At 37.2% G+C, this 14,468-nt stretch overlaps 1 protein-coding gene across 3 annotated transcripts in view; it reads right to left on the minus strand.

The window, feature by feature from the left end:
• Positions 1–481: 481 nt before the first annotated feature.
• The window catches only part of BBS7 (Bardet-Biedl syndrome 7), a 55,765-nt gene continuing 41,778 nt past the window's right edge, over positions 482–14,468 (minus strand). The window contains exons 15-19 of one of the 3 annotated variants that reach the window (XM_010362560.2): positions 9,285–9,449; positions 4,651–4,760; positions 4,430–4,533; positions 4,173–4,296; positions 482–2,019 (exon numbers count right to left, since the gene is read on the minus strand). In XM_010362560.2, coding sequence (XP_010360862.1) covers positions 1,886–2,019; positions 4,173–4,296; positions 4,430–4,533; positions 4,651–4,760; positions 9,285–9,449 — 637 coding nt within the window. In that variant the 3' untranslated portion in view covers positions 482–1,885. Of the gene's footprint in view, positions 2,020–4,172; positions 4,297–4,429; positions 4,534–4,650; positions 4,793–9,284; positions 9,450–14,468 lie in introns of those variants that run through there. The other 2 variants (XM_030925277.1, XR_004055466.1) reach the window with 2 other exon arrangements.

The raw sequence follows: 14,468 nt of genomic DNA on the forward strand, positions 1-14,468 counted from the left end.
ACAGCCTTGACGTCATTCGAGGCGACAGGGTCGCAAGCGAGTGAAGGAAGCACCAAAGGAAACTGAGCAGGGGCGGGGCAGGAGGGAGAAAAGAACAGGGGCTGGGGCGGGAGAAAACGCCTGCGCGGGTCGGGGAGAGGTGGGGGTACTCAGGGCCCGAGCTTCCGATTACTTTGAGCCACCTAGAGAGCGAGGCGGTCCAAAGGCTGACTCTAAGCCTTTTAGGGAATTAAACGGAATTAAACTTTGGCGACTATCATTTGGGCTGCCCAGCCTTTAGCTCTGGGACCTCTAGTTAGCTCAAGTGACTTTTTCCCAAGTCTAAAATCTGGACGACGTTTTTCAGTATCTCCGATTCTCCGTTTTCTTATCTGTTAATAGGGACTAATAACTACAGTAATACGGTTGTTAGGATTAAATAATGTGCATAAATTAACACGGAGCTCACATAGTAATACAGTACTCAAGTGTCAGACTGTAGTAATGTCATCTTAACATTTAGGCATTTATTCATAGTAACCAGAAATTGTGTTTTATGCTTTTTATTTTTCCTAATGAAGATGCAATTAATTTAAGTGCCACCTTGAACTACTGTTGATATATATATAATAAATAGCAATGCATTACAAAATATTCAAATAGAGTCATTAATTTTTATCTATTTTTCCCCAACTGTGGCAGCCAACAAAAAATACAATGACATTCTAGTGACCTAGATATAATTATGTTCCTTTCAGAAGTAAAGTTTCTTTAAATATAGTAAAAACAATATGATCTTATTAAAATAAAATTAACTATATGTGCCTGTAACAAATTTTTATATTTATATACAAAGCTTGCACGTAACTAATTAGTATAATAGCATATCATTAAGAAGCATTGTTTTCTAAAAAATTAGTGAGTCTGCCCTTCTTGAAACATAAAGCTTATTTTCCATTATCTTTATGCCATTTTAAAACCTTTCAATATTCCTTTGAAATTAATAAATATGAATTAAGATTAATGTACAAAACTTCTGTAGCCTTAACGTCATATATGATAAAAAGAGATCTAGAAGATACTGGTGTAGGAAAATCTAAGATGGCATCACTATTTCTGCACTCTTCACTTGTAGCACGCTTGAATAGCTCCACTGGTTACAGCATGTCTAGTTAAAATCCCCCCACTCTGTGTAAGCTCTTCTTATTTCCCTGACTACAATTTATAGCACTGAGCCAAGTCCAGCATTTCCACAAACTGCAGCAGAGTCATAAAACATCAGCAAGCAAAAGGAAAATCAGTTGCAAATCAATCCTATCTCCTAGAAAAAATAATTGGTAGGTTACTTCCACTAGCTGGCAACATACATAGTAACCAGGACACAAAGCAAGTACCAGTACTTGGGTTCTGGTCTCAGCTTTATAAAATACTAGCATGTCCTCTTAATCACAAAATTTCACTGAGAATCAGTTTTCTTATATGATTTGACAAACTTATACAACAGTTGTTAAGATCAAATAAGGTAATATATAAAAATACATTTTGAAACCTATAAAGCAGTTTACATATTTATGTGTTTATGTACCTTGTAATACATTTGAATATATTTTCATTTTCCACATATTACTTCTCAATTTAAAAATTAAAACAGCCACTTGCCAAAAATTCATTAAAATCCTATTTAAATCATTCTATTTGTGTTTCAAAAATAAAAACTCTTTCAGAAAGTTCAACTTCTCAAAAGAAACAGAAGCATTAATTTAAAAAGCCATCCATTATATCTCAAATATTTTTAGATATAAAAAAGCATTTGAAATTAAAGTATGTACACAGTTAACTTCTAATTCTGTTTTAATATTTTTCATTTAAACAGACCACTTCTTTGGGACTTTACCTTATTTGTATTTCATGCTGCATCAAAGAATGAAATCAATGCATTTTGGTCATAACTGTCCAGAATTTCCAACAGAAGGGGTACTTTAGTTTTTACATTGGTGCCTTTGAACTTAAATTTATCTATGAAAAGATCAGTGATCATGCCTATAAAGAAAAAACATAAATTTCCAGTCAGTGATTATATTTAATTACACAGTATTTCACTAATTGCTTGATAATCTATTTTTAAGCACCTGTAATTCCATTATTTAACATACACAAACCTAAAAGCCATGATGTTTTTAAAAACATTCATTTTGGGGGGATTTTAAAACAAGTTTCAAGATATAAATAGTTTGCCTAATAACCCTCTTAACAATTGATTATAAGCTATTAATTCAGACAATCAACTACTCGTCATTTTTGAACTGCTATCAGTATATATAACATCACAACAAGTGGTATCTTTTTTCCACCAAGCAGACCATTTTGACATAGTGTAGGCAGATTCTATTTTTAACAGCTTATCTGAATTAAAATATTCCATCTACATGTTGACCATTCTTGGGATTTGACTTGAAGGCAAATAGTCCTAAGTTCAAAGATCTGGGCAAATCATTTCGCCTTGAGTTTTCTCATATGTAAAATAGGAATTATTCAAGCTGTAAATCCTTTATCCAAAAAGCTTGATGCAAGATATATTTCAGAATTTTTCCTATTTTAGGAATAATGAAAGGAATATACTATGGTATTAACCCCAAGGGGACTGAGTGGCAGCATTCAATAGCAAAACATAGTACTATTTCTGTCACAAAATATATGGATGAATATTTGCACTAAGTGGAATAAAAAAGATATAACTTCAGGCTGGGCACTGTGGCTCACTCCTGTAATCCCAACATTTTGGGAGGCTAAGGTGGGCAGATCACGAAGTCAGGAGTTTAAGAGCAGCCTGGCCATCTGGTGAAACCCCGTCTCTACTAAAAGTACAAAAAAATTAGCTGGGCATGGTGGCACGCACCTGTAATCCCAGCTACTCAGGAGGCTGAGGCAGGAAACCTGCTCGAACCCAGAGGGCAGAGGTGGCAGTGAGCCGAGATTGCACCACTGACTCCAGCCTGGGAGACCAAGCAAGACTCCATCTCAAAAAAAAAAAAAAAAGAAAAAAGAAAAAAAAAAAAAAAAGAAAACCTCCCGTCAGGTTAAGTCAGGTTTTGTTATTAAATTAATTCAGATTAAGTCAAGATTTTGCTGTCAAATTATTTATGAAAAAAACTTTGGTTTACAAAGCTGTCTGGATTTTGCAATCAGTGATGTTATGTACAGCCAATCTCATAAGTTATTACAAGGATAAAAGAGATCATGTGCTTGCCATGTAATAAAGGTTAAGACATTAAATATAGCCACAGTTTGTGAGAAAGTCTCTGGATATGTAATAAGAAATTCAGTAGGCAGTCTTAAGGATCAATGTGGACTAATGATACCAATTGGCTCTACAGTGACTATGGAAGACTTGGCATAGTGTAAAAGGCATGCATTTTGGAGTGAGAAGATTCTAATGCAAGCATTATCACTAGCTTGCTAAGTGACAACAAATTCCTTAGACTCAGATTTCAGTTAAAGTATATGAAAAATGAAGATAATACCACCTAACCTTGCAGAGCTGTTGTAAGGATTAAATATCTCACCTGATTATGAAGACAGTGTAAATAGTGTGCTATATGCAACAGGTCTTATGTAAAGATTGCTAATAAAATTGTTTGTCTTAAGCTGTTTCTTCCTTCCTCACTCCTTCTTTCCCTCCCCTCACCTCCTTTACTCTGTTTCAATACAATTTGTGAAACATTCAACTTCTCACCACCAAAGTAAGTTTGGAATTGTAAATTGACACAACACGAATACCGTATATCCTTTATTAAATTTTGCCTTAAAATTTTTAAATGCTGCATTTTTATATTTCACAATAGCAACAAAACATGACAATTATTTGTGTGAAATACAGTCTAAGCTCTAAAGGTTCATAGATTACATTCATTTTATACCAGGTTTGTTCATATATATAGATTAATTCATCATGGTATACTTATTTCTTAATATACTTGCATTTTATCAAGTAAAAGAATTAAATATTAAAAGTAGCTTGACAAAAAACAGAAATATCCTGTGCAATAAATTGATTGTCAACTGATTCATGACTGGTTCATGAATCATGACTGATGTAATCTTTTTATCTTTCTGCCCAGCTTGTCTTACATGATCCTTGGGAAATAGCCAGTTGAAAAGAAATATGGCAAGGTATTCTAGAATGGTCCACTAACCATAGAGTCTTTCAAGATGTGCAGGTTGCTTTTTGTATTCTTCCTGTAGGTGATCTGCCTCTTCTAGAATACAGCGATATTCTGGTATCAAAAAGTTCATATTTCCCTCATGAATCTGCAATTCCTTATTTAAAATTAAAAACAGAAGCACCTTAATATTCAAAATTCAATCCAATGTAATGTTAAAGTAACGATAATTTTAGAAATCCTGTGACTTAAAATAATAATCACCAGTCCATGACAACACATGTACTTACTTTTAAAGCATCAATTAACTGCACTTTCTTAGCCAAAAGCAACTGGTACTCCAGCTTTGGGTGGATTAGCTTTAAAGTGTGTTGGACTGATACCTCATTTATCTCTAGAAGGAGTTGACCAGATGCAGTTAGATAAATCACTTTGATCAGAAACATTAATAATGTAACAACAACACAAAATAAAGATCAGAAAGAATTATTAATTTTGTTTGTTTCTTTACCGTATGATATGTTGAGGTTAATTTTCCTTTTTGTAGCTTCTTTAGAAAGCACATCTTTTAGGATGGAGATAGTAGAAATGTTGTCAGATTTAAAAACTCCCTCTCCTTTTCTATAAAATTAATATATTTTTTAAAAGGATAGCTGTAGAAGGAAATTGTCCAGTACATATATATTTTATGATTAGTACTTAGTGTACAGATTTCATTTGACTGTAGATTTATTTTGTATACATATATCATTAATATAAAGCAAATTTAAACATGTAATCCTTTACTATTATATTAATTCAGCTTCTGAACATACTCGTAAAACTAAACAAAAGATATATGCCTCCTAAAGATGTGACAATTTATATAAAAACTTCATTTAAAACAACTTTTACCTTCATTTTTCACTAATATTTCGAACCGCCAACTTCATATATATACATATATAAAATGCACTTAGAATTGCTTAGTTACATAAGTGTGTTTTTCTTTCATGTAATCACACAAATTACAATGTGACTATATGCTTTATCCTTAAAAGAAATCTGATATCAAATATGTAAGAGTGAAATCTGCTGTTTTTCATGCTCAGCATCCAATGCCACTGCTTATGGTCAGAGGACCATTCTTTTTCTTTTTTTTTTTTTTTTGACGGAGTCTCATTCTGTTGCCAGGCTGGAATGCAGTGGCGCAATCTCGACTGACTGCAATCTCCAACTCCTGGGTTCAAGCGATTCTCCTGCCTCAGCCTCCCAAGTAGCTGGGATTACAGGCAGGCGCCACTACACCCAGCTAATTTTTTGTATTTTTAGATGTATTTTTAGATGTATTTTAGATGTATTTTAGATGTATTTTTAGATGTATTTTTGTATTTAGAGATGGCGTCTCACCATGTTGGCCCGGATGGTCTCGATCTCCAGACCTTGTGATCCGCCCGCCTTGGCCTCCCAAAGTGCTGGGATTACAGGCGTGAGCCACCATGCCCGGCCAGGATCGTTATTTTTCTTTAGGGTACCACTCCTCTTTCTCTTGCCCTCTTCAGTCCATATAGTTTCAGTGGCATTGGTCTCTATGGGACTTCAGGAGGAAGCATTGAGCAGTACATTCCATACCCCTGACCACAGTGGTTCACGGCTTGACAATGATACTCAATCCTGGGATTTTTACTGGAGCTAGTAGGCAAGAGAAATTCTACAGCAGCTGAAAATATATACAACTGGATTCTAGGAACTGCTGGTGGCCATAACACTGCATGGTAAAGCCAAGAAAAGATAAAAGCAGAACTGAACAAGGGATAAAATCTTGATGACATCAATTAAGCCACTGATCCAGTTGTGCATGAGGCAGATTACTGCTAGACTTTTGAGTTATGTGAGATGATAAATTTATTTTATTTGGTTAAGCTGCTTGCATTTGGTTCCTTTTTACGATGACCAAGTTTCCTAATTAATATATATCATCTCTCATATAGTTAATGCCTTTTCATTTGGTTTTCACACACACAGAAATGATGTATGCCAACTAGCTATATGCAAATGATAATTGCTTTGGCCTGGTGTAGTGGCTCACGCCTGTAATTCCAGCACTTTGGGAGGCCAAGGCAGGCAGATCACTTGAGGTCAGGAGTTCAAGACCTCATGTTGGCCATGGTGAGACCTGTCTCTACTGAAAATACAAAAATTAGCCAGGAGTGGTAGCACACTCCTAAAATTCCAGCTGCTCAGGAGGCTAAGTCATGAGAATCACTTGAGCCTGGGAGGAGGAGGTTGCAGTGAGCCGAGATTGTGACACTGCACTCCAGCCTGGGCTGATGAGTAAGACCCTGTCTCAAAACAAACAAAAAAAAAGATAATTGTTTTTTTTTCTAGAAATGAATAATACACTTACTACTTTGATCTCAATTGTGTTTTAGAAATCATGACATTTCTATTAGTCTTTAATCTTAACAGATGATCTTTAGTAAACACATAGGGCCAGGTACTACAGAATGACTCAAATGGTTATCTTCTTTTAATCATCATAACAATTCAATAAAGTAAGTGCTATTATTTTCATTCTTCAGAAAAGAAAACTGAAGCTCAGAGAGTTAAGCAACCAGCTAGGGTCACATAGCTGGTAAGTCACAGAGCCAGGATTCAAATCTAAGTACATCTGCCTGCAAAGCACACACTTCTACACTACCTCCATACACATATATTTTATTCAGGCATCTGAAAAACATCTGTTGAGCACCTATTATGTGCAAAACTATGTTTTAGGTCCTTGGAGGCTACATACAAAAATATTTAAAATTAGACTGTCCACAAAAATAAAGTTTAGAGAAATAAGTTTATATAAAAATTATTAGGGGCCAGGCGTGGTGGCTCATGCCTGTAATCCCAGACTTTGGGAGGCCAAGGCAGGTAGATCATGAGGTCAAGAGATCGAGAGCATCCTGGCCAACATGGTGAAACCCTATCTCTACTAAAAATACAAAAATTAGCTGGGCATGGTGGCACATGCCTGTAGTCCCAACTACTCAGGAGGCTGAGGCAGGAGAATCACTTGAACCCAGGAAGTGGAGGTTGCAGTGAGCCAAGATCGTGCCACGGCACTCCAGTCTGGTGACAGAGCGAGACTCTGTCTCAAAAAAAATACAATAAAAAATAAAAAATAATTATATACTTTAAGCAGATAACAATAAATATCACAGACACGTAAGAAAAAAATGCTATGGAAACAGAGAAGAGAATCAAGGAAGACTTCAAAAATGTAGCTACTGCTGGGTGCAGTAGCTTGCACCTATAATCCCAGCTACTGGGGAGGCTGAGGCAGGAGGATTACTTGAAGGCAGGAGTTTGAGACCAGCTTGGGCAACACAGTGTGACCCTGTTTCTTAAAAAAAAAAAAAGAAAAAAAGTAGCTATTAAGTTGGACCTTAAAGGATAAACAGTTTTGAATCTTAAGAAAAAATATTCAAAGCCACAGAATGATAAAGAGCAAAGGTGTGCTATTATAAAAGTATATAATATGCTAGGGGCATGTTGAATTGTCTGCTATGATTAACGTGTGAGGTTCACTGTGGTACTTCAAAATGGGAGTAATTATTACAGGTTTAGACACAGATAAGCTTCCTTGGACGGTATAGTGAAAAACCTCCATAGAATGGATGTTAAAACCAATTAGATTTCTGAAGAGTTCTTGGTTCTAAAAGGCTGAATTCTGAGGTAAAATTACGTTTTTAGAACAATACTGTTATTATTTTAAAATAACAAGAGAAGCAAAAGGTATTCTACTTCTTGCTCCCGAGTTGAGACTTTACCACGCTAAGTTTTTAGAACTTAGGAGAATACCACAATTATCTGCTTAGGGAAAGAACCTTAAGAGGCTGACAGAAAGAATAATGAGCTCTCTCCCAGACAAACAACACAAAGCAAAACAAAAACAAAAACAAAAACACAAACACACACACATGCAGAAAACAAAAACAACCTACAGGCCAGGTGTGGTGGCTCACACGTATAATCCCAGCACTCTGGGAGGCCAAGGCAGGAGGATTGCTTGAGCTCAGGAGTTTGAGACCAGCTTGACCAACATGGTGAAACCCTGTCTCTACAGAAAATAAAAAAATTAGCTGGGCATGTTGGTGAATGCCTGTGGTCCCAGCTACTCAGGAGGCTGAGGTGGGTGGATCACTTGAGCCTGGGAGGTCGAGGCTGCAGTAAGCCAAGATCATGCCATGCACTCTAACCTGGGTGACAGAGTGAGAGCCTGTCTCAAAACAAACAAAAGGAACAAACAAAAAACAACCTACAGATGTGAGAAAGAATGAAAAAGGAAAGACTCTGAAGAAGCAGGAGGATCCAAGCTCAATGGGTAGATGCAGAGAAATTAGCCTTGCCCAAGAAGTAGACCATTTCACATTCAGAGACAGGCTAAAAAAAAAAAAAAAAGTTTAGCTTCTACTATATTGAGAAGTTGAGAGGAATTATTGGAGCTTATAGAAGATGAGTTAGAGGTAATGGTGGAGGAGCGATGGGTGTAACTAGAAGCTTGAGAAGAGTGTAAAACAATATAATGACCTCCAAACCGTATCAGAATAGCTGCCAAAAGCCTGCATTTTCTAAGCCCTAACCTTCTAAGCCATGTTATATTTGTGCATAAAGAAATTCAACTGGAGTTTTTATTGGAATTAGGATAAATATTCAAATCAATTTGGGTAGCACTGTCATCTTTTACAATGTCTTCATATTGATGACTACAGAATATATTACTCCATTTAATCAAGGCGTTTATGTCAATAAAATCTTACAGTTTTTGTCATGTAACTTCTACATATTTCTAATAAAGAATATTCCTACAGATTTTATCTGGTTATTTTGTTATTGTTATTGCTACTCTGAAAGGGTCTTTTAAAATAATTTATTTTCTCACTAGTTATTGTTATTGTTGGGAACTTAGGAAATGTATTGATCTTTGCATATACATCTTTACTCAATCGCTTTTCCAAACTTACTAATTTGACTTGTTTTTCAATAGATTATCTTGAACAGTATAGATTTTCAATCAGATTACTCACAAATAACTCCTAAGTTAAAACAAAAGAAAACTTAGAAGCTACATTTACATAAAATGACACTTGTGAACCAGTAATAAGTTTGATTTACCTGTAGATACTTTCAAGTTGTGTATCTAGAAAGGTGTTCTGAAAGTAAAATGTCACACATTCTCCTGCTGGAGGTTTTTCTGGAACTTCAGGCAGACAAAAAACCACCCAGGAGTGAACTTCAGCAAAACTGAACTGGCCTGTTAGAGTCAGTGTATTCATGGGTCTGTAATACAATAGTAGAGGCACATATTTATGTGTGGGAATACATGAGGTATTATCTGTACACAGTAATAAGCAGAATTTTGTAATATTTGTTAAACAAATATAAACAAAAACATTCAATTTTCTCAGATTAATCTTATACGTAAAATAAACGAACATTTCAATTTCATGAAAAAAAAATCGAACACTTACGTATACCTGCACCTGTGCTAAGTATCAGTTAAGTGATATATGTAAACAGGTTTTACTCATTATAACATGCTTTTCAAATAAAATTCCATTTATTTGGGAATATTTCATTTTTAAAAAGTTTATTTTTTTTTTATTTTTATAGAGACGAGGTCTTACTATGTTGCCCAGGCTGGTCTCGAACTCTAGGGCTCAAGCAATCCACCTCCCTCGGCTTCCCAAAGTGCTCGGATTACAGGTGTGAGCCACCATGCCCAGCCCTCATTTTAAAAAAGCTTATCTAGTATTTCTACTACATAAACTACAAAACATACTTATATAAGAACCTCCTTAGGGAAATAATCAGTATAGTGTAAAGGCAAAGAATTGGGCTTTTGAGTAAGACAGGCATGGGTTGTTCCATTATTTACTAGCTCTGTGCCATTAGACAACCTACAGAATAATACCTTCTATCTTCCCGAAATATGGGATCATACTTTCTATCTTGCAAAAGCACACACTAAAGCAACATAAAAAAACTGTAAAATAAATCAAATTTAAAATAAATCAGATGGATAATTATAAAGAGTTAAGAAAATGCAGTTTATGAAACGAAAACTTTGGACGAATCCTCTCATTTGCAGATGAAAAAACTAAAACCTAGAGACTAAATTAAATTAAACCCCCAGTCAGACAGGAACAGATTGTAATCCAAGTCTCTTGATTACCAATTTGCTGTTCTTTCTAGCATGCCACGCAACCTCCATTAATAAAACCTTGACTTTTAATGTTTTCCAAAAATCTTCTTTAGGAATAGTCTGCCTTACAACTTATTTAAATTATATATTTTAAATTATAGGCAGCAATACAAAGAACATGGGTTTTGGCTTAAATTCATAGCTTTAGTCCTTTTATCAGCAAGTTACTTACTTTTCTAAGCCTCCACTTCTCATTTGTAAAATGGAGACATTATTACCTGTCTTGCTATAAGAATTAAATACTACATAAGCTCCCAGCATAATACATAGCACAAATAAAGTAATCAGTAACTGTTCCTCTCTTTCCCTTCTTTTTAAGCCCATGTTCTGAAAAACTACAAAAAGGTGGATGCCTAAGTTGTCATGGAAATAAAAGGAACTATCACAACCAATTGCTTTATCAGTATTCCCTAAGAAGAAATATAAAGGAAATATAATATTTGAGGCTAATACAATGAGGTCCCATTCACAGAGAACTATTATACTATCTAAAGGTTAAACCGGGGGGCGTGCCCAAGATGGCCACATAGGAACAGCTCCAGCCTCCAGCTCCCAGCGTGAGTGACACAGAAGACGGGTGATTTCTGCATTTTCAACTGAGGTACTGGGTTCATCTCATTGGGGTGTGTTGGACAGTTGGCACTGGTCCGCGGGTGCAGCCCGACCAGCAAGAGCTGATGCAGGGAGAGGCATCACCTCACCTGGGAAGTGCAAGGGGGAAGGGAATTCCTTTTCCTAGCCAAAGGAAATTGAGACACACAACACCTGGAAAATCGGGTAACTCCCACCCTAATACTGTGCTTTACCAAGGGTCTTAGCAAACGGCACACCAGGAGATTATATCCCACACCTGGCCCAGAGGGTCCCAAGCCCATGGAGCCTCCCTCATTGCTAGCACAGCAGTCTGAGATCTAACTGCAAGGCGGCAGCAAGGCTGGGGGCGGGGCGCCCACCATTGCTGAGGCTTAAGTAGGTAAGCAAAGCTGCCGGGAAGCTCGAATTGGGTGGAGCCCACCACAGCTCAAGGATGCCAGCCTGCCTCTGTAGAATCCTCTTCTGGGGACAGGACATAGCTAAACAAAAAGCAGCAGAAACCTCGGCAGAGGTAAATGGCCCTCACCGACAACTTTGAAGAGAGCAGTGGATCTCCCACCATGGAGGTTGAGATCTGAGAACGGACACACTGATGCTCAAGTGGGTCCCTGACCCCTGAGTAGTCTAACTGGGAGACATCCCCCACTAGGGGCAGACCAACACCTCACACCTCACATGGTGGGGTACACCCCTGAGATGAAGCTTCCAGAGCAAGAATCAGACAGCAACACTCGCTGTTCAGCAAGATTCTATCTTCTGCAGCCTCCGCTGCTGATACCCAGGCAAACAGGGTCTGGAGTGGACCTCAAGCAAACTCCAACAGACCTACAGCTGAGGGTCCTGACCATTAGAAGAAAAACTAACAAACAGAAAGGACATCCACACCAAAACCCCATCAGTACGTCACCATCATCGAAGACCAAAGGCAGATAAAACCACAAAGATGGGGAAAAAGCAGGGCAGAAAAGCTGGAAATTCAAAAAATAAGAGCGCATCTCCCCCTCCAAAGGAACGCAGCTCATTGCCAGCTACGGAACAAAGCTGAACGGAGAATGACTTTGATGAGTCGAGAGAAGAAGGCTTCAGTCGATCAAACTTCTCAGAGCTAAAGGAGGAACTACGTAACCAGCGCAAAGAAACTAAAAACTTTGAAAAAAGAATGGATGAATGGATAACTAGAATAATCAATGCAGAGAAGACCTTAAAAGAACTGATAGAGATGAAAACCATAACACAAGAACTATGTGACAAATGCACAAGCTTCAGTAACTGATTCGATCAACTGAAGAAAGAGTATCAGCGACTGAAGATCAAATGAATGAAATGAAGCAAGAAGAGAAGTGTAGAGAAAAAAGAGTACAAAGAAATGAACAAAGCCTTGAAGAAATATGGGATTATGTGAAAAGACCAAATCTACGTCTGATTGGGGTGCCTGAAAGTGAGGGGGAAAATGGAACCAAGTTGGAAAACACTCTGCAGGATATCATCCAGGAGAACTTCCCCAACCTAGTAAGGCAGGCCAACATTCAAATTCAGGAAATACAGAGAACGCCACAAAGATACTCCTCAAGAAGAGCAACTCTAAGACACATAATTGTCAGATTCACCAAAGTAGAAATGAAGGAAAAAATGTTAAGGGCAGCCACAGAGAAAGGTCAGGTTACACACAAAGGGAAGCCCATCGGACTAACAGCAGATCTCTCGGCAGAAACTCTCCAAGCCAGAAGAGAGTGGGGGCCAATATTCAACATTCTTAAAGAAAAGAATTTTCAACCCAGAATATCATATCCAGCCAAACTAAGTTTCATAAGTGAAGGAGAAATAAAATTCTTTACAGACAAGCAAATGCTTAGAGATTTTGTCACCACCAGGCCTGCCCTACAAGAGGTCCTGAAGGAAGCACTAAACATGGAAAGGAACAACCGGTAGCAGCCATTGCAAAAACATGTCAAAATGTAAAGTCCATCGATGCTAGGAAGAAACTGCATCAACTAGTGAGCAAAATAACCAGCTAAAATCATAATGACAGGATCAAATTCACACATAACAATATTAACCTTCAATGTAAATGGACTAAATGGTCCAATTAAAAGACACAGACTGGCAAATTGGATAAAGAGTCAAGACCCATCAGTTTGCTGTATTCAGGAGACCCATCTCACATGCAGAGACACACATAGGCTCAAAATAAAGGGATGGAGGAAGATCTACCAAGCAAATGGAAAACAAAAGCAGGGGTTGCAATCCTAGTCTCTGATAAAACAGACTTTAAACCATCAAAGATCAAAAGAGACAAAGAAGGCTATTACATAATAGTAAAGGGATCAATTCAACAGGAAGAGCTAACTATCCTAAATATATATGCACCCAATACAGGAGCACCCAGATTCATAAAGCAAGTTCTTAGAGACTTACAAAGAGACTTAGACTCCTATACAATAATAATGGGAGACTTCAACACCCCACTGTCAACATTAGACAGATCAATGAGACAGAAAGTTAACAAGGATATCCAGGAACTGAACTCAACTCTGCACCACGCGGACCTAATAGACATCTACGGAACTCTCCACCCCAAATCAACAGAATATACATTCTTCTCAGCACCACATCACACTTATTCCAAAATTGACCACATTGTTGGAAGTAAAGCACTCCTCAGCAAATGTATAAGAACAGAAATTATAACAAACTGTCTCTCAGACCACAGTGCAATCAAATTAGAACTCAGGACTAAGAAAATCAATCAAAACCGCTGAACTACATGGAAACTGAACAACCTGCTCCTGAATGACTACTGGGTACATAATGAAATGAAGGCAGAAAAAAAGATGTTCTTTGAAACCAATGAGAACAAAGATACAACATACCAGAATCTCTGGGACACATGTTAAGCAGTGTGTAGAGGGAAATTTATAGCACTAAATGCCCACAAGAGAAAGCAGGAAAGATCTAAAATTGACACTCTAACATCACAATTAAAAGAACTAGAGAAGCAAGAACAAACACATTCAAAAGCCAGCAGAAGGCAAGAAACAACTAAGATCAGAGCAGAACTGAAGGAGATAGACACAAAAAACCCTCCAAAAAATCAATGAATCCAGGAGTTGGTTTTTTGAAAAGATCAACAAAATTCATAGACCGTTCTCAAGACTAATAAAGAAAAGAGAGAAGAATCAAATAGACACAATAAAAAATGATAAAGGGGATATCACCACCGACCCCACAGAAATGCAAACTACCATCAGAGAATACTATAAACACGTCTACGCAAATAAACTAGAAAACCTAGAAGAAATGGATAATTTCCTGTACACTTACACTCTCCCAAGACTAAACCAGGAAGAAGTTGAACCCCTGAATAGACCAATAGCAGGCTCTGAAACTGAGGCCATAATTAATAGTCTACCAACCAAAAAAAGTCCAGGACCAGACAGATTCACAGCCGAATTCTACCAGAGGTACAAGGAGGAGTTGGTACTATTTCTTCTGAAACTATT

The sequence above is a fragment of the Rhinopithecus roxellana genome, chromosome 2 (genome assembly GCF_007565055.1).
Source record: "Rhinopithecus roxellana isolate Shanxi Qingling chromosome 2, ASM756505v1, whole genome shotgun sequence".
Taxonomy (NCBI): domain Eukaryota; kingdom Metazoa; phylum Chordata; class Mammalia; order Primates; family Cercopithecidae; genus Rhinopithecus; species Rhinopithecus roxellana.